The sequence below is a fragment of the Pseudorasbora parva genome, chromosome 16 (genome assembly GCF_024679245.1).
Source record: "Pseudorasbora parva isolate DD20220531a chromosome 16, ASM2467924v1, whole genome shotgun sequence".
NCBI lineage: Eukaryota > Metazoa > Chordata > Actinopteri > Cypriniformes > Gobionidae > Pseudorasbora > Pseudorasbora parva.
Window position 1 is genome coordinate 36285668 of NC_090187.1, and position 20849 is coordinate 36306516.

Below are 20849 nucleotides of genomic sequence, written 5' to 3' on the forward strand. Positions count from 1 at the left end.
GACCGGTGTTCATTCACTGTTACGATTCAGCAACATTGTTGTGCCATTGGCTGATTGGATTATTTGAAATAAGCTAAACATAATAAAACAGTGTCAGTGAATTGTTAATAATTTTAATAATTAATAATTTGTTTTAAAATGTATTATTTTCTTTTTGTATTTTTGTTATATTTTACTATGCTTTAATTCAAATAATTTAATTTGCGTTTTTCGGTCCATATATTTAAAATGCTCCCGGCTTTACGCATCATGGTTTCCTTGTTAGAAAATAAAAATGCTTTGTACAAAGTTTCATTTTAAATCTCAGCTGTCAATAGCCTTAGGTTGAGTTTTTATAGTTTTAAATTGTTGTTTAGTGGCTGCCATGTCCTGCGTCGGATTAATCGATATAGCCTCTGCGGGGCTACAGTGCAAGCCAGTGAAGATTAATCACTTTCCCCACTGCTATTCGCTTCCCACCTCGTGCATGATCCAATAAGACTATGACCTTTCCTATCATTATCGCAAGGGGTTTCAAGATGCATTGTCCAGCCTGCTAATTAAAAGCCTATCAGTAATTAAACCAAGAGCGAAGCCGCTATTATTGCACCACTTCGTTGATCCATTTGGGCTCCCAGCACATGGCGGATTTCTTGCTGATGGACAGTTTCTTGTGGTGTCTGCGGCTGATATAAGACTGATTACTTTTTTCCTTCTTTTCTGGTAGGTTTTTTAACGAGAAGGGCCGGGGGACTGAAGGAGACGCTGGGGGGAAAAGAAAGGAGAGCGGGGAGGCGCAGTGGGAGCTGTTAGAGCAGAGAGAAGCTGACGGCAAGATGGACCCAAACAGGTCTGAGAACGGCTTCTGTGTGAGACTAGAGGCTGACAACTCCCTGAAGCCTCTCTGATAATAAGCAGGAATTATGAGGATACATATAAAGTGGGATGTTTACCCGAATCTCATCATGTTAGCAGACCTTTGAGTATTACCTCATATGAGGATCATAATGAGAGAACGAAGCGTAGCCTCCTACAGAATGATTAGACTACTCAAGAGCACCTATCATGTGTGCACTCATATCGAGGAGGGCAGGTTAAAGTGAGGAGCTATCTGTGCATTTGTTTAACGTAGCGAGCGTTTCTGGCAGCACGTCTCTAGAGAGATTTTCAGCCTTTGAGAACACCTGCACCAGACTTCCCTTCAGTGCGTTAGTATCTGAAACAATCTCAGCACTGTCATTTGTTCAGTGCTCTCAACCTGGTTCTAGAGATATTGGTATACACACACACATATTAAAACAAATACCGTGTGAGAATTTTAGAGGGATTTTTTTTTTCTAGATATGGCAGGGGGTTTCTAATTTCCAAGGGTCCTGTGGAGCTTATTCATTATCTGTACTAAGTAATCACCTCCTGGTTTATCAAAAATGAAAAGAAAAGAGAAGCTGTTACATTTTTTGATTAACACTGCCCCCTGCTGACACCATTTATAATGACACCCACTATTACAGCCTGCACAGCTTCAATACAAATCTCCTTCTGAATAGCTTTTACAAGATTTTTGATTTGATTTTTTGCTCAAAGCAAAATATTATGACACATTGATTCCATCAACACTTATTCTGAGTGAGCACGGCTCTTAGTCTATTCTTTTCCCTTTCTTCAGAGCCTGAGATTTTCTTTGTGAACTTTTCTTCTGATAAATTACACCCATTTAATTATTTAATGCTTTCTGTAATTAATCGCCATCTTGACAGACTCAATTTCGTTTCCGCCTGACCCTTTAGGCGGAACAAGAACAGGAAGTAAGAGAAATGGAGATCTGGTGATTGGTAAAATTCCCTAATAATGTGTCATTGTTTATTTTTTTGCAGGGAGACTGATGTAATCATGCCTCAATTGGAAGAGGATGAATTGCATCATAGTAGTTTCAATGGACAAGAGCACAATAGGTCCTCCTCAACACAGCCAGTGAGCACAGACCTGGGAAGCAATCCCATCACAGCCTATGGGCATCCAAGTGTGAGTGTAAAAGAGGTCCGTATAACCTTGCATTCGTCCCTTAATGCTGACATATCATCTAAAAGTCTGAAGTATTATACATTTGATGCTCTTCTTTTTTATTCTCATCTATCTCATAGGTGTTTGATATCTCCTCACTGTATGGGGAACTTCAGCCTGGTGACACCAAGCTGGTGACCTTCTCATTTCTTGGTCATGCTGACATTAGCACGGAAGTGTTGGCATTGTGTGAGGTGGAAGGTGGGCCCACCTATGAGATCACACTTAGGGGTCAGGCTTCTTTTGTTTCATATACACTGGACACAAATGACATTGACTTTGGTTTACAGGTAAGTTAACTATACACTTTCACCATAATAGCAACACCACAAGCAGCAATCAGTATAAATGGAAGATTGATTTTTCTGTTTTTTTTTCCCCCTTCTTTTCTCTCTCTCACTATAATCATAGTTGTTTGACCATGTGGCTGAAGCAGAGCTCATTCTGAAGAACACAGGGAAAGTTGGATTTGATTTCTCTTCTCTAACTGTTGGAGAACCTGTACACTTTTTGGAGCAACTGTTACCTGGTCAGCCTCTCATCATCCCCAGCAAGGTGAGATGTTCTTCATGTTTTAAAGAGCATATTGCAGGTAAAAAAATTTTTTTGAGATGAACATATAACCTTGTATGAAAATGACATATGAAAAGGTAATACAGGATTTAAAATGTTTTTAAAAGACGTAAGAGCACAAATTTAGCAGATAAAGTGGCTGTTTCATTGGGTGTTAGTAAAAACCGCTGTTTTTTTTTAACATCGCGTCATATTACGTCACGAGAGGGAGTCGTCTGCCAAGCTCTGCGTTGCCTCAATGCAGAATAGGTTGGTATTCTGTAGTAATCAGTGTATTTTCGGTAGTTTTTCTATTTAAATTTATCATTGTCATGGAAAATTATTGTGTCCAGCCTGTCAGGACATTGAGTCCACAGGTTTCCTAAAAAAAAAAAGTTAGAAAAGCTGCATTGTGGCATTTTGAGCAGGTGAAGAGTCTGGATTTCACTTCTGCATCTGCTTTGACACACGCGGTGGTGTGTGTGTGTTCACTTTACACCGCGGATTATCAGCTATATGATGGAGTTTAACATTGCAATACTCATGTAGTTAAAGGATAAAATTAAATGATTAAACACTCACACGCAATGCTTCTTGGCTATTGTTTTTACATGATTCAATTTCAACATTGATTAATACAAAGTGTGTAGGCTACATAAACACAAATGCATAGTCTCGCACTTTTAAAAAAAGTCAGGAATTATGTGCTGATAATGTATATTTTATTCAAGCCATGTATATGTACATCGTTCACTCAAATACACACTCAAAACGTCATACATCCTCACACTATCCAAGGTGAATCGGCACAAAATAAACCCATAACACAGAATAAGTGAATAAAGGATCACAATAACAGGTTATACTGTCTGTGGCTCGGCCGTGGCGGGAGGTGTGACGGTCGGTCATGGATCTGTCAGACGATCAGCTCGGAGAAACCGCGTGAACTGAGCACCCCGTAAATGACGCCATCCAGGCGAACACATACGTGTGTGTGTGTGTGTGTGTGTGTGTGTGTGTGTGTGTGTGTGTGTGTAAAAAAGGCACTGTATGGTTGCAGAAACTGAGCTATAGCATAATAATACTCAGATCTAGCCTGTGATATTGTTGTGCATGATTTGGCAATAGGGGACAGCCATGCTGGTGAAAATCGTGCCGACTCCCGAATTTTTTTATTTTGTATGTTGAAAAAGATATCGTGAGATAGGGAGGTGCGAGAAACGCGCTTGGCTCGTCTTGTTTTTCTGCTCACATGCTGCGAACCACGACCATACGAGCATCCACGATGTTCACGCGAGAGAAAAAACATTCTCTGCGAGCTTGTATGACAGCAAAAACAGCACCGTGTAGCGTTACGCCCCGCGCCGGGCTTTAACCTCTAATGTGGATGGCGAGTGTGACTTAAACCAGATGGTCTGAACTTATTATTAGTTTCTGTTGTTGGTATCAATACTCCTAGATGACCAATACCAGCTTTGCGATTGCCTGATACATGATAATTATCTGCAAAGTATTATAATCTGAGCACTGTTTGCGATGAGCCAACTCTCTCACCTGCTCTGTTTTCCACTGTTTCTCCTCACACAACAACTCCATTCATCTCCTCTAATCGTTGTTCTGTAAAATCCTGGCCTGTCCCTTATTGTGTGTCATAATTGCATGGCTGTGGCCTGCCATATGAGTATTAATAAACATTTATAAGTTCCACAGCGTCCGAACTGCCATTGCGATCCATTGTTTTCCTATGGTTGAAAGTCACCGCACTCCCTTCCGTTATGTCACTTCCGGTTTGCAAATTTTTAGATGCGGAAGTAAGATTTTTTCACAAAAACGACTCAAAAAGCCTTATTAGCGTATTTACAAGTATATTTTAAAATCTAGGTCCTACATTATTTTTCTATACACTGACTCACTGGAGTCTCTAACCTGCATTATGCTCTTTAAATCACTTGATTACTTTTCTTCCTATCAATTTTTGTGGCTCAACTGCATCATGTGTCATGGTTGTGTTTCTTCTGAAGGGTCACCTTGAGCCATATGCAGAAATGAGGATCAGTGTATACTACCTTCCAGGAATTCCAGAAGTCTTTCACAAGAGCTTTCATTTGCAAGTGGCCTTTTATGAGACTGAAGTCATTACTGTAAGAGGAGAGGGTATTTTCCCTCGAATGTGCCTGGATCTTCCTAGAGACCTGAGTAAGTTGCTGTTGGTCACCAGCATTCAAAAGTTTAGGGTCAGTAAGATTTGATTTTTAAAATAAATTAATGCTGTTATTTAGCATGGGCACTTTCAATTGATCAAATGTAACTATGAAGACATTTATAATGAACTTTTCAACTTTTTAGAATCCAAAAATCACAATTTCCACAAAAAGATTAATCACCACAAGTGTTTTCAACATTGACAACAATAGTAAATGTTTCTTGAGCACCAAATCAGCATATTAGGATGATTTCTGAAAGTTCATGTGACACTGAAGACTGAAGTAATGCTGAAAAGTCAGCTTTGCCATCACAATAATAAATTGCGTTTTAGAAAAACTGTTGTTTTAAATTGTAATAACTGTTTTACTGTATTTTTGATCAAATAAATGCAGCCTTGGTGAACATAAGAGACTTTAAAAAAATTATATTTCTAAATATATAAACCCAAACCTTTGGTTGTGCATGTTGAGATCAGAACAAAGCTCTAACTAACACAACGCATTTAACTTTGTGCTATGCACCTGAATGTTACCTCAAATTGTGTGGTTTGTTGAGTTCAAGTGTGCTCTCAATTTTGGCTATAACTGTTTTTCCTTGAGCACATCTCATTAAAAGCACACCTGAATACTCCGTTTTGCCCTGTTCTTTTACTATTTCTAAACATTGCGTATATACATGAGAACATATGTCAACGTGGATGAAAAAACAGGATAAAAAAAGATTCTATTGATCCCAATTCAAAGATGAAAAAGAGCTTTAAGTAAGAGTTTAGAGTACAGCCACTAAGTTATTGGCCAAGTCAAACACTACGTCTTCATATGATCTAATTAATCGAATCTTATAAATGAATTAGCCTTTCTGAGGCCAAAAGAGCTTCACAAAATTGTTGAACACATTGAGAATTTCAGACAGGATGTTTTAAATTCCTGAATATCATCCAACTTTCACTGTCATCAAATACACTTGAAAGGAGGCCAGGCCTGCGTCCTGGCTCACCTAACCTTTAATCAAACACAGTTGCACAATGCCAGCTTGCAGACAGACATAATGGGTTTGACCTTGAACTAGCTCAGTCCCTGCGCTAGAACGGTTCAAACCTATTTTCTTGTCTGATCTGAAGCCAGCCAGAAGCAGGTTTGCTCTCAGTGGGAACTGAGGTCTTGTGGTTATAGAGCAAATAGTGCAAACTATTATTGAGGAAGGAGTGCTGTGTTGCTCTCTGATTACCTATTGATCGACTTCTTTGCTTTACTAACATGGGCAGTTTGTACTAAAGAGTGAAGAAATTGCAGGCTTTGTTGCTTAAAAGATATTTTTACATCATGAGATCAATACTTGGACATTAAGTCACACTATAATACCTATAAGAAAAGATTGTCGAATTTGTAATAACAATTCCTAATATGATTTGGTTTTGAATTATGTTTTACTGTTGCCTTTTCTTTAAAGGTGATATATGTATTTATAGCACCTTGATGTTTGTTTCTCGGAAAAACAATGCTTCAGCTAGTTATTTTACTTTGAAATGTCCTTTCCGCATCGGAATGTTTTGTTTTGATCTGTGTGATCCCGCCCACTGCCAGTTTACACAATAGTATTTCGACACCCCGAGTTGCCATTTGACGGAAAACACAGCGTATTGCAGCCATGGAAGCCAACAAATGAACTGGTTCAGAGATCGCAGATTCTACCTTACCTAAAAACCCTACATTACCTTTAAAATCTCTATGGCCAGAGACATATCAAAACGCAGATAAATCAACTAATCAGAAGTTACAGTGTAACCTTTCACCTTTCATTCTCACTCGTGCTCGTTCCTGTTGCGTGTCCTCAATCTGGCAAGCATCAAGTCTGAGGAAAATGGGGCAGGAAAACAACTATATACAAAACTGATTATAGGTCAGTTTTGTGTGATAGCAATTCAGCATTTGCATTTCCTATCTATGAAATGTCTGCATATGTTGTGCACCCTGTACAAATTGACAAAATTGCAGACATCCACAGTAATACATTTGTGTACACACATGTTCTGAAAAGTCATCAATCTGATCTTAATAGGGCTTTCAGAAGCCCTATGAAACCCATATGAAACCTTGTTAAGGTGTTTTCTGTTTTCTGGCTAGATGAGGAGATATATGGTTCTTTGCTAAAGGAGGCAAAGTACTCGGTGGAGAATGAGAAACCAAAGGAAGGGGTGTTGAGCGGTCCTGTCACAGAAAAGGAGGAGATGCCACCTGAAGATGACTACATTCCCACTGTGAGTGTCTTTGATTATTGCACATTGTGTTTTCCTCTTCCTAGCTTTCCCTGGAAGCACTTCGTTAAACTCCTGTAAGAATAGCCATTATTGCAACTTTGCATATAAATTTTTGTGTGTACTATAAATAGTGTCCTTATACGTGTGCTGTAGTATGATGCCATGCTGCAGATGGAGTTAGAACGGCTCCTTGTGAAGGAAAATGCCATGGCTGTGCAGAAACAGCACCATGTCACTGATCTAAGAGCAACTGGGTCTGCTAACAACTGGCATAAGAAGCTGTGCAAGTAAGTCTATTTATGCAGAAACCTTTCATTTTTTACAAGCAGTCAAAGCATGTCTGATAGGTCTTCTCTTTAGGTTAATATTGCCTGTGTACACACTGGACTTTGGGTATGTCATCAATGGCAGCATCGTGACCCACATTGTGAAAATAACCAACACTTGTCCATTGGCTATATCTTTCAGAGCTGACAAGAGCTCACTGGCAGGCACAGGTTGGTCCATACTGCAGAATGTTCAATAGATTTAAAATGACCAGAGGTTATTGTTCTGGACAGCATCCATTTCATCAAAACAAATCTTGTTTGAGTAGTTGTCAATCTTTGTAATGTGTTAGATTTTTCAGGAAGCTTGTAGTTTGATGTAAAATCGAGCTTCTTCTGTTGTTATTCCAGTACATTAGTATCTTAGTATTTATTCAGGATGCATGGCATTAATATTCATTCTTTTTCTTTCTCACAGGATTTAGTACAGAATTGGACAGGGTGCAGAATTTGCCCTTCTGTGAGACAGAGACGTTTGAAGTAAAGTTTGATACCCGTGGGACCAATCTGGGAAAGATCAATGCGGTTATGCCCATACAGGTTTGATGAAAGCAACATTTAAATATCTGAGACAAGCAAAGAAGTGCAAGATGAAGATAAAATATTGACTTTTTAATGCCTTTTGAGACTGCAAACATTCGCCATCGTAAAATTCATGTTTAAATTTGAATGCATTATTATTATTATGCTAATATGAAAATGTTAGTAATAAAAAATGTATTCAATTAAATCGCAACAATTTATCAGTGAATTATGAGATTTTTTTAATATATTTTTTGTACATTACACAATGCTATGTGTATTGTTCATTAGTCCCTTTGCTGATTTTCTGTGCTACTGAATCTTGTGTATCTGACAGGTGACTAAGGGACCCCATGTGCAGGTGTGTTTATGTGCAGAGGTCACCATGCCCTCCGTCACAGTGTCAACAGACATGCTGCAGTTCGACACCATCCAGTGTGGCCTGTGTCAGGTGATCACAATCCAGCTTTACAATGATGGGCCAGTGCCCTGTGAGTGGAGCATCAGACCCGAGGAAAGGCCAAAGAAGGTACAAGCCTTTTACACAACATACAAGCAAAGAGCCAGTCATTTTTTCTCTCTTTGAAATAACATGTCCTAATTATTTATTCACAGTAAGACTATGGATGTATTAATAAAGTATACAGAGTCAGATTTCACGTTGACTCTTAGGTTCATTACCATCATTATAAGCTGCTTAAGTAATGAATTATGTATATCTACTGGATATTAAAGCGTGTTCGCCGTAGGCCTAGATTCATTTGTCTTTATGGCATGTTTGTTGTGTCTAGTTTTAGATCAGGCTGTAGTATGAGGTTTACTTCAGTGCTCTTACCATTTGTCATTATAATTTTTTCCCCCCTAGTCTTCTAGTTTTTGTTGTGATTGTTTTTGTTGTGACTGTTTTGTTTGTGTGATTAGATTGACAAGCACATCCCACTGTACCTCAGACGACAGGCTCAGCTGAAACAGCGGCCTCCTCCAGTTGTCTTTGAGTTATTGCCCTCAGATGGCACACTCTATCCTGGTGACAGAACCAACGTGCAGGTTAAATTCAGCCCAGCAGAGGGGGTAAAGCCAAAAGCAGATATTAGCTACTGTATGATTACACAATTATTAGTTTTTCATATACACTATTGGTCAATATTTTTAGAATTTATTTATCAAGGGTGTTATAAATTTATCAAAATTTACAGTGAAGCATAATGTCATAAAATATTTCAAATAAATGCTGTTCTTTAGAAATTTCTATTCATAAAAGAATCCTGGAGAAGAAAAAAATATTTCACAGTTTCCACAATTTCATTAAGCAAGCGGCACAGCTGGTTTCAAAATTGATAACAATAAGAAATGTTTCTGCATGATCATGTGACACTGAAGACTGCAGTAATTACTGCTGAAAATTCAGCTTTGCAATCACAGGAATAAAATTACATTTCAAATATATTAAAATAAAAAAAATTGTATCAGTATTGTACATCATTACTGTGTTTTTGATCAAATAAATGCAGCCTTGCTGAACATATTTCAAAAACATGAACAAATCGTACCAACCCTAAACTGCTGAACAATAATAATGAGGAATGTGACTTTATAATGTTTTCTTCAGTTCAAGATTCAATCAGCTACATTTTATATTTAAAATACTTAAATAAAAGTGACAAAGAACACTATCATATTTTCAACCCAAGTCAATTTACCATGTTGATTTTATATTTTAAAGCAGGATGAAGACTTGGTTATGAATAATTCCAATATATTGAATACCAATGTATTGCTGTGTTGCTTGCAGTCAATCTTGTTTTTATTCATGAGCTTGATTGCTTTCTCTTTTCTTGTGTGTTCCCTTCAGAAGACATACAGTCAGAGACTAGTGATAAAAGTGTCTCAGAGCACTCAGAAGATCCTGCTGCTAGCCCAAGGTCAAGGAGAAGAGCCTCAGCTGGAGTTTTCTTCCTCAACTCTAGATATGGGGTCCATCCTACCCTGTAGTGAAGGAAAGGTTGCTGAGGTGATTGTCCGCAACCCTCGCCCCTTCCCTATTGAGTTTTACTCTCTGGACTTCGACAAGCAGTACCTAGTAGAGGAAGAGGTGAGCTTAATTGGTTTTTAAATATGGGTTTTCCCATATTTAAAAATATATATATATATTTAATATATATATAAATATATATATATATATATATATATATATATATATATATATATATATATATATATATATATATATATATATATATATATATTTTTTTTTTTTTTTTAAATGTCTTTATCTCAAATTTTCTTTAAAATAAATCTAGTTTAGTCGTGAAACTCTAGAGCGCAACCTAGGTCCTTTAAATGCAGTCTGCAAGCAATAATATTATTACCGCATGGCACAAGCTGATTGGCCTCTGCTGATCTAGCAGCCAATGCTGGCTCAACATTAAAATTGTTTGATTCATTGTTTGCTGTAAGCTAGTCCTGCTGCGAGTTCCTCTGAAATCCTCCACCTCCCCCAGGTCCACCTGCCAAGATCTGCCACGGGATTTATGGGATTTATGTCTATTTATGCTACAGCAGCATATTTACCATACTTGCAACATGTGTATCAATTAGAAAGTCACAATAACCAGCAGCAGCAACATAGCATATCTAGTCTGTCAAAACCAAATACATTAACATTACCAATTCAATAACATGCTAAAACTATTTGTAATTATTAAAAGTAATGTAATGACATACCGTCAATAATTAAATTTCCAACATGAACATTTCTAATATAAAAAAAAAAATCATGAAACATTTCCATGAATACATTATCTGAGCTATGTTATTAATGGATTCATTTATATATGAAATTTAAATATTTATATATTTATAAATATTTTATATATTTAATCTTATTTCTCAACAATGATCATCAGATATGTTTGGTTTAATGTAGCGCTGGACACTCTCTGGAAAATCCCATTATATGTTTCTTTCCCTTTTTATTTTTTGGTGTTTTGCTCATCAGATCTTACGGCTGTTAAAAGGATATGATGCTCAAAATGCATTACTTCTACCTCCCCGTTCTCCTGGCGAGACTCTACCCCCAGAACTGCTGGATTACTACAAAGAACACAGCTCACAAACCAATCAGGGTATTGTATACTGCAGCAGAGATGGTCTATATTAGGGGTTTTCTATCTTTTAAATGCCTCTGGCAGTCGGCAAAACTTACGGAAAAAGTGTAGTGCCTCGCGCAGTTCAAAAAGGTTACGCTACGTTTTTTCTTCTGAAAAACAAGTAACTTGACATGTTTCCTACATCTCTGCAAACATATATTTCACCTTTAGTGGAAGCACTTTTAAAGGCACATTTTTGATGCAGGTTCACAATTTAGACATGTTGAGTTTTGTATGTGTCAGGCCTATCCTTATGATTTAAAATGAGTTTACTCCCAAAAATGAGTTAAAGTGCGTATTAAACAAAGGGGATTTGCTTGTGTTCTGTCAAAATGCCTTTTTTAGCCATAACTTTTGGTTGCACTTTATTTGAAGGTGTCATTGTTACAGTGTAATTATATAAGGGTAGGATTAGGATTTGGTTAAGGGTTAGTTAGTAATGATGCATAATTTACTATTATTACTATGGTAATACATGTAACATATGCAAAGATGACACTGTAAAATAAAATGCTACCAAATTTTTTAGCTACAGATTTAAAAAAAAATGTTTTAATTTATAATTTATGTAGAATTTGATATAAGACTAAAACTAATATGACATCTCAGTGCACACATTATTTTAGAGTGATCACAGATTTTTCCTTTTGGCATAATTTCAAGTGAATCTAATATATCTCATCTATTTTTAAGAATCCGGGGAAGGTCTTGCAGAAGATGATGAGGGGGAGACAGCTGAACCATCTGAGGGTGAAACACTCAGTGGTAAAGGTATGGTTTTACCAAAAGTTTTAAGGGCAGCAGTAATTTAAGGCAATTGCATTCTTTATGATATTGGTACTATAATACAGTACATTATTCCATGCACATGAATAAGTATTCATGGGTCTTCTCCTCAACGCCCTGACTAAAGACAACATCAATGGTGGCACTACAGTGGGGGATCTGGAATACGACCCTGTGTCCAGAGCTATCGCACGTCACATGGGCATTGATCTTTCACCAGAGGGCAAGGCTGCCCTAAATCGCCGGGGCATTGCCATCATTGTGCATGGCGCTCCTCTGTCAGGTAAAATGATAAATGTTTTCTGTATATTTTTTTAAAGCATGACATTATTGCATCTCAGCTTGTTTGCTTCGATGTAAATATAAGTGTCTGTGTACAGGTAAAACAAGGACAGCAGTTACTCTGGCTAAGCACTATGGGGCGGCGTGTCTCAGTTTAGATGAGGTGGTGCAGGAGGCCGTGTCATCAGGGAACAGCTCTGCAGCCCTGAGGGCAAGAGAGCTATGTGCCAAGGCTTCTGTGGTGCAAGCTCAGAAGGAAGTGGAGGAGGTAGCGACAGATAAGATGGCCCCTGCTGGTGTTCTTAGTGTCGAAGCAGTTGCCAAACACACAGCAGAGGGCAGCCAGACCAGTGATCCTAAAGTCCCACCATCATCTGCCTCAACCCGCAACAGAACAAACATCACAGGGCATTCACAGAAGAATGACAGCTCTTGTCCTGCTGCTTCAGTGGTACACACATTTTAGGGCTATTCACTTAGTCACATACATATGTGTATACAGATAAAACATTTTTTTACTCAATCAGTTTTTTGGTCTTGTTGACCAGTATCACTGATACAACATAATTAAAACTATATACGTTTACTAGAGAAACATCATTGCATTATTTTAGATTGTATTAAAATTGAGCTTTGCCATCACAGAAATAAATTACTATATGTATATACACTCACCTAAAGGATTATTAGGAACACCATACTTGCAGTTGATGGAGATTTGTGGGATGCACATCCAGGGCATGAAGCTTCCGTTCCACCACATCCCAAAGATGCTCTATTGGCTTGAGATCGGGTGACTGTGCCATTAGAGTGAACTCATTGTCATGTTCAAGAAACCAATTTGAAATGATTCAAGCTTTGTAACATGGTGCATTATCCTGCTGGAAGTAGCCATCAGAGGATGGGTACATGGTGGTCATAAAGGGATGGACATGGTCAGAAACAATTCTCAGGTAGGCCGTGGCATTTAAACAATGCCCAATTGGCACTAAGGGACCTTAAGTGCGCCAAGAAAACATCCCCTACACCATTACACCACCAGCCTGTTTGGAGTTCAGGAGATTGTCTTGACCAGGACCACACCCCTAAATGCATTGAAGCAACTGCCATGTGATTGGTTGATTAGATAATTGCGATTGAGAAATTGAACAGGTGTTTCTAATAATCATTTAGGTGAGTATATATATATATATATATATATATATATATATATATATATATATATATATATATATATATATATATATATAATGTTACAATTTAAGAAAATAACTTCTCTATTTCAATATCTCTCTCTCTCTCTCTCTCTCTCTCTCTCTCTCTCTCTCTATATATATATATATATATATATATATATATATATATATATATTGAAATAGAGAAGTTATTTTTTTAAATTGTAACAGTCTTTCACAGTGTTTTTTTTTTTTTTTTTTCAGTGTTGGTAAGGATAGGGAATTCATTTCAAAATCAAAAGATCAAAATCTTACTGACTCCAAACTAATTTTTACTGGAAGACAAAATGTTGTTTACAAAACAAAAAAAATCTAATGTGTGTCTGTGTGTGTGTCAGATTTTCCCTACATAAATTCAGTAAGATACTGTAGTAAAAATATGCTGTAACGTGGATCTGTTCTGTACCTGATCATGTATGAATGGATATAATTAAAATTTAAAATGTGTGTGATTGTGTTACAGACAGATGGTCAGGCACACAGGCATCTGAGTGTCAGTCAGAATGAAGAGCTGGAGCTGATTAGCCACCTCCTGCCCGATGATGTGTTGGTAGAGATCTTGTCAGAGAGACTCCAGGTGAGACGCTGCTCTGCTGTGTACATTTTATTGCATACCCTATACCAGTATCTGATATACGGATGATAATTTATGTCAATCATAGCATATTTAGACAGCACAAAGTGATTTTGTCTTCCTTGCTCCCATACCATAGCTTAGCGACTGTCACCGTGGTGTTGTGATTGACGGATTGGAGACACTGTACAGCCACTCACTAAGCAACACACTCCTGATCATCCTGAAAGCATTCAACAACCGACGCCATATTTATGTTATGGACCTTTTTAACAGCTACAGTGCCTTCAAGCTCAGGTGCTCTACACCCTTCTCATGCTAATACAACATAAGAATCTTTTTGAAGTATTTGGGTATTCCCAAACTTTTTTGTCAGCCATTTATTTGATGTATTGTGCACCTTCATTTAACAACGCATTCTCATGTTCATGGTTCTCTGATGTCTTTTAATGGTCATGTGACATGCAGTTAAACAAATAAACTATTTAATTTTTAGTAAGTGTTCTTTAGTTAAGAGTTACAATAAACTTAAATTGTTCACTTTTAAATGTTAATCCACCAACAAATACATTTTATTCAGGATGTATACTCTAAAAAGAAGTCTTCAAATCTTAATATCTTTTTTGCCACTAAATCTATACATGTTAATGACAGGTTTTCCAACAAAAGTAAACACATTCTAAATAAGTAATGATAGCAAATATACAAAGAGTTCTTCACACTTAATTGTAATTCAATTGAATTCATTCAATTTAAAATTGCATGTAAGAACGCATTGTGTATTACTTTAGAGAACTTGACAAGTTTGACAAAGAACAAGAAGAGAGCAGACAACAGGAGCTTGAGAATTTAAGAGAAGAGGAGATGACACCTAGTGAAGACTGGGATACCAGACCGCGAGAGGAAGACCCTCTGCCACCTTCTGAGGATGTACAACAAGAGATGGTTTGTTTGAGAGTGGAATTGACCTTTAAAAGACTATTCTTATGAAGCCTGAACATGTTTCAGATTGTCATAATTTAAATGTAGTAACATTAGTTGACGAAATGCTTGGAGTATTTGACTTCCAATCAAGATAACATTTATAATTTCTGTACCACAAGCAGCACTAATTGTAATTGCTGTAAAAAAGATTTAAGTTTGACTAGTTAACATTGTCCAGTTATGTTTAAAAACTTTGCTGTTTTTTGTAAACAGTCCAGTGAGAGAGACAGACAGCTACTGGCCCGATTCCATCTGTACGAACAAAGCCAGACAGAACTCCAACACATTCTTCAGTTCTGGGACCGAACGCAGAATATTTTAATACAGCCCTTGTCCACTGAAAGCAAAGAGACCAGAGACATCATGGAATGTCCTCCTCCCTCTGCAAAGAAAAGCAGGAAGGAACGAGAGAAGGAGAAAGCAGAGAAGGAAAAGCTGAAGGTGGAGACTGCCGATATGAAATCACCAGCTCCTAGTCAGACCCAAGTGTCAACTGATGGTGCAGAAGACTCCGAAAAGATGGTGGTGCCTGAACCCATCTCACACATATGGCTTTTTTTGAAAGAGGAAAAACTGAGTGCACTGGAGATCATCAGTATCATGAAACTTCCTTCACATGAAGAGGTAGAATGTTTCTCTTTATGTTGGAAAAAAAAAATGTCTTTGTGTAAAGCCTTCAAAGTAATTTTGTTTATCATTTTTCTCAACAGATTTTGGATGGGCTAGGGTTAGGACCTGAAGGTCCACCCATTCTACCACCTATAATATTTTCCGTAGTCCCATACCCTAAGATGAGATCAGCACCCAACACAGAGCTCTCCAGCAGCTGTTTTACCTTTTTGATGCCCACATCTTCTGAAAACCTGTCAGAGAAGAAAGAAGCAGACCAGAGATCAGAAGCTGCTCAGGTACAAAAGTCTTAAAGAGACTCTCTTTTACATATCTAAGCCCTTGTCATTTATATGTAACTTTAATTTGAACAAAGAAAAATACTTGTCTGATCTAAATTAAAAGCAATATACGTGTTGTCTTGTAGGAAGGCATGGCAATTACTAGCACATCTGATTCTGGCCAGAGTGTACCTTCGGAAGAACTCAACTCAGAAAACAATCAAGGGTACAGGAGGTCATAAACATAAAGCACATGTACAGTCACAAATAAATGGAACCATTTCACTCTGTATTCTTGAAATCTGTTGTTCTTTTATAGGCTCACTAATTTCCGCTGGATTGTACCACCAAATGGAGCAGTTACCCTAAGGATTAGGTTTTACTCTTCTGTTCTTGGAAAATTTGATCAGACTTTCAGCTTTGAGGTAATGGGAACCAAGCGATGTTATCAGCTTCACTGTAGAGGAATTTGTGCTTACCCATCTATAAGCAGAGACCCCAAGTGAGTGTCATTTCTGTAGAGAAATACAGTTATCATTGAACTTGGACATTTACGAATTAGTGTCTATGTGTTAATTTTTATAGGATTGTTTTTGCACACTGCAAAAAGATCCTGTTGCCTGAGAGTGGGCTCCAAAAGACTTACATTATCCAGTCGGACCTGTATGAGTTTGGACCGCTACTGTGTGGAAAGACAAGGGACAGGTGCTGGCATGTTGTCCTAAACTAACCCTTTTGCATTATTGGGTGTCTTAACAGTACTTTTCTGTTAGCTCTTCTATAATAAATGTAAATCTACATTAGGTCTTTATTAATATAAATAATTTTATCCTGATCCAGGTTTAAAGAAGGAAAATATCCTGAGAACATGGAAAAGTTTGTAATTCACAACAATTCTAAAATGAAGGCGGAGATCAATTTTTGCTTCGAACATGATGCCAAGGCCATCACTTTCCTTCTTGACCCTCCAAATATGACACTGGAAGCCAATGAGCGAAAAGTATGTACATTAAAGGTCCCGTTCTTCGCGTGTTTTTGAAGCTTTGATTATGTTTACAGTGTGCAATATAACATGAGTTCATGTTTCGCATGTAAAAAAAACAGTATTTTTCACACAATTTACTTATCTGTACAGCGCTGATTTCTCTGTCCTAAAAACGGCCTGATGATTTCCTTGTTCTATGAAGTCCCTCCTTCAGAAACGCGTAACGAGTTCTGATTGGGCCAGCACTTCCCGTGTTGTAATTGGACAGCAGCTTAGCGCACTTTGCCCGGAAAGGTCCCGCCGCTTACCATAACGGGGAGATGCAAGCGCTGAATGCGCGCTCTTCTCCACGTGGGAGAGCAACAAGACCACGCCCCCTATTTTGTGTGTTCTTGTGGGCGGAGGGTTAGTCGACAAACGGTTCTAGTGACATCATTCCTGCAAGGAAGTGCAGGGGTGTAGTCCAAACCGGCCGTTCGCTGTATGCTTTGAAAGGGAACTTCTGTTAAATAAAATATCTCGCTTGGCATTGAACTTTGAGCTTTATAATTTTACAGGTATTATTTATGCTCCAACAGCAACATTTCACACTAACTAAAGTTTGAAAGATGGAATCGCGAAGAACGGGACCTTTAATATTTCTTATTATTACACAAATTTGGTGGTTGTTTGAGCCGTGATGTTTTTAAAATTTAAAAAAAAAATTTTTTTTTGTTGTATATGCTCCAAATACACTTAATAGCTATTTATTATGTTTGTTCAAAAAAACTTTTTTGGAGATTTAATTTCAGTATGCGGATACATTTGTTTTATTTTTTGTTGATTTTTGTTTGTCCATCACCTGAGGTTTTGAATGTGCATACCTTGATACCCATTCCTTATCTGAATGAAAACTCCAGCCTTCAGTTTAACACCAGGCTTCTACTCAAACTCTCCTGTCATAATTGCCATTAATATTCTCCTGGCAGGTACTAATGGTGTGGGCATACCCAAATACCCCAAAACATATAGAGGACAAAGTGGTGTGCTGCATCAAGGGGAACCCAGAGCCTGTTGTTTTCCGCCTCTCCTGCGTAGGAGTCCGGCCTGAATTGGAGCTGGACCTCAAACTGCTCCAGTTTGACAAAACTCCACCATACAGGTCTACTACATTTACTTCAGATAGGAATGTGATGGTCTCTTGAAACATTTTTATTTAACAGTTTTTTGCCATTGTTATTATTATTCAGAAATCCTTTTTGTTATTTTTTATACTTTTCCTACAGAAAAGAAACCCGGAGTTTGCGTCTACGCAATAACACCCTTTTGCCAGCTGCTTGGAGGCTGAGGGGTCTGGAGATGCTTGGGGATGAATTCAGCGTATCTCAGAACCAGGGCATCATCATGCCTCATTCTGACTTCTCCCTACACATGTATTTTATACCTAAGAACCCTGTCAAATTGAAGAGATCCATTTGTTTAGAGGTACTATTTACAAATGATGGAGATAAAGTGTAGTTATAATTGATGTAGAATACATTAGTTTGTGTTCATGTGCCTGATAAAGCATATTTGTTTACAAGGTGTCAGATGTGGAGAACATTCTTGGCATCGTTCAACATTCAGAGAACATTCAGATTACTGCAGAGGCCTATGATATTGCAGTAGACATAACCATTCCAGAAGGTACTTAACTAATGACAGCTCATTGGTTCTTCACACTATAACATTTTCCAGCTAGAAATAATATTTTAAAGGGACAGTTAACACTAAAATGAAAATTCTGTCATCATTTACTCACCCTTATGTTCTTCCAAACAAGTTTCCCTCCAGCCATCCTATGTGTATATGACTTTCTTCTTCTTCACAATCTGAATTAATGATAAATGTCTTAAAGCTTCCAAGCTTTATAATGCCAATGAACAGGCCCACAAGTTTGAAGCTCAAAAAAGTGCATCTATCCATAATAAACGTACTCCACACAGCACCAGGGGGTAATTAAAGCTAAGGTTGGTAAGAAAAATATCCATATTTAAAACTTTATAAAGTAAAATATCTAGCCTCCACCTTCCATTAGACAGCCTTCCGTATTCAACTTACAAAAAAAGCTTAACTGGTGCGACACATGACGTCAGATGTACCGTGAGCACTTTGAACTGTGCAAGGCAATACATGTTCTTCGTAAGTTGAATACTGAAGGCTGTCTGATGGAAGCTAAATATTTTACTTTTAAAGTTTTTAATATTAAATACTGATATTTTTCTAACAAAAACCCATACATTTGCTTCAGAAGGCCTTATTTACCCCCCGGAGCTGTGTGGAGTATCTTTATGATGGATGCACTTTATTGAGCTTCAAACTCATTCAAACTTCACTGCCATTTATAAAGCTTGGAAGAGCCAGTATATTTATTAATATAATTCTGATTGTGGTCATCGGAAAAGAAGCAAGTCAAATACACTTGGATGGCTTGAGGGTGAGTAACTCATGGGGTAATTTTCATTTTAAAGTGAATGGAAAAGAGTGATCATTATTAATATCTCCATTTTGAAGGTTGATAAATGAGCTTTCCTTTTTATGTAAACTGTTCTTTTATGCATTTGATGCTGTTTTTGTATTTGCTGTAGATTCTGATGGTTCATTAGATTTTGGAACAATCAAAGTATCAGAAGAGGTCAAGCGGTCAATTAAGTTGGAAAACAAAGGCAAATATGACATAGCCTTTAAGTAAGTTACTAAATAGATATTTATTCAAATGTATGTGTTTTAATAATAAAAAAAATAACATCACATATGTCTGTAATGTCTCTTTTTGTAAATAATTTTCTCTTTCCAATACTAACTTGCAGATTTACACTGGAGGCCACAGAGCCAGGAATGCCAGATCTGAGCTCAATATTCTCCATCAGCCCTCTTAAAGGCTGTCTACGCCCCAACAATAAACCCAGTAATGTCCAGATTATTTACCACCACAACAAGGAGATATCCATCAGAGATAGCCCAATCCTTTGTTGTCAGGTCTTTAATCTTCACACTTAATAGAATCTTTTCCATGCATTTTTAAATTGTTTGTTTACATCTTATCTCTGCTGTCATCAAAAACTAAAGTAATATGTTTTATTGAACTTTCCCGATAGGTTATTGAGCCCAATTTGGAGGGTGGCGAGACTATTAATACTATACCAATCAAAGTGACAGTCCAAGCACTTTTCTCCAAATACAGTATCAGTCCCACTAATGATATCAACTTTGGCCCACTTGTGTATGGCTCACGTAAAAAACAGACTCTCACTGTGGAGAATAAAGGCAACTTTGAAATGCGTTTCTACATTAGGTTATGTAAAAACGCCCCAGTTCATGCACAGAAGAGAGGGTATGGCTATTGTTTACAATTAAATTAAATTAAATTAAATTAAATTATGTTAAATATTACATGTTCTGGTTTCTGTGTTTTATTTTGTTTTTTAGCTTGGTAAGTAAGAAACCTTCAAAAGACAATTATGCTACAAAACCATCCAGTGCCAGTGAATTACGACACACTATGCAGAATGAGTTTGGCGTAGCAACAATGGTAAAAAACAACACCATTTATTTATTTACAGTTGTTGATGGAGGTTACAATACATATAATATATTCCAAATTCTGTTTTATATGCATGTTTTGTTTTTTTACAGATACATTTGACATGTGGTGTTTTCTCATTGTCTCCATGCGTTGGGGTTGTGGCTCCTGGAGCCCAACAAGTAGTTACTGTGGATTGCAAGGCAGAGCATGTAGGTAGTTGGGAGGAATGTCTAGCAATAGACATCACTGACAGAGACCCCTCCGACCACCCAGACGGGATTCCTTACAAGCTAGTAACAGAAGTTTGTATGCCAGGTTTGTGACAATGAATGAGTTGATATAAAGTTGTTTGCTGTATGTACTCTGATTATGTACTTATTTTGATTTATTCTTTTTTTGATGGTAGATACGATTTCATGGAGTATTCTAATCTATTTATTTACTATTAATCAAGTAAATGACTGAGTCAATAGAGAGAAATCATAATTTTAATTTCATTATTTATTTATAAAATATAT

General features: G+C 37.3%; 1 protein-coding gene across 5 annotated transcripts in view; it reads left to right on the forward strand.

Annotated features, from left to right (window-relative positions):
• hydin (HYDIN axonemal central pair apparatus protein) overlaps positions 1-20849 on the forward strand; it is a 96799-nt gene that overhangs the window by 62112 nt on the left and 13838 nt on the right. For 4 of the 5 annotated variants that reach the window (XM_067420562.1, XM_067420559.1, XM_067420561.1 and 1 more), the window contains 33 exons: positions 707-829; positions 1854-2016; positions 2121-2330; positions 2452-2595; positions 4614-4788; positions 6921-7054; positions 7208-7341; positions 7415-7551; positions 7799-7920; positions 8240-8431; positions 8824-8973; positions 9755-9994; positions 10901-11027; positions 11745-11822; positions 11965-12120; positions 12218-12570; positions 13818-13931; positions 14068-14225; positions 14720-14873; positions 15126-15536; positions 15623-15820; positions 15949-16037; positions 16122-16304; positions 16388-16507; positions 16643-16802; positions 17756-17928; positions 18053-18251; positions 18350-18452; positions 19394-19493; positions 19616-19784; positions 19904-20139; positions 20235-20337; positions 20442-20646. In XM_067420562.1, coding sequence (XP_067276663.1) covers positions 707-829; positions 1854-2016; positions 2121-2330; positions 2452-2595; positions 4614-4788; positions 6921-7054; positions 7208-7341; positions 7415-7551; positions 7799-7920; positions 8240-8431; positions 8824-8973; positions 9755-9994; positions 10901-11027; positions 11745-11822; positions 11965-12120; positions 12218-12570; positions 13818-13931; positions 14068-14225; positions 14720-14873; positions 15126-15536; positions 15623-15820; positions 15949-16037; positions 16122-16304; positions 16388-16507; positions 16643-16802; positions 17756-17928; positions 18053-18251; positions 18350-18452; positions 19394-19493; positions 19616-19784; positions 19904-20139; positions 20235-20337; positions 20442-20646 — 5513 coding nt within the window. The remainder of the gene's footprint in view (positions 1-706; positions 830-1853; positions 2017-2120; positions 2331-2451; positions 2596-4613; positions 4789-6920; positions 7055-7207; positions 7342-7414; positions 7552-7798; positions 7921-8239; positions 8432-8823; positions 8974-9754; positions 9995-10900; positions 11028-11744; positions 11823-11964; positions 12121-12217; positions 12571-13817; positions 13932-14067; positions 14226-14719; positions 14874-15125; positions 15537-15622; positions 15821-15948; positions 16038-16121; positions 16305-16387; positions 16508-16642; positions 16803-17755; positions 17929-18052; positions 18252-18349; positions 18453-19393; positions 19494-19615; positions 19785-19903; positions 20140-20234; positions 20338-20441; positions 20647-20849) is intronic. The other variant, XM_067420560.1, reaches the window with a different exon arrangement.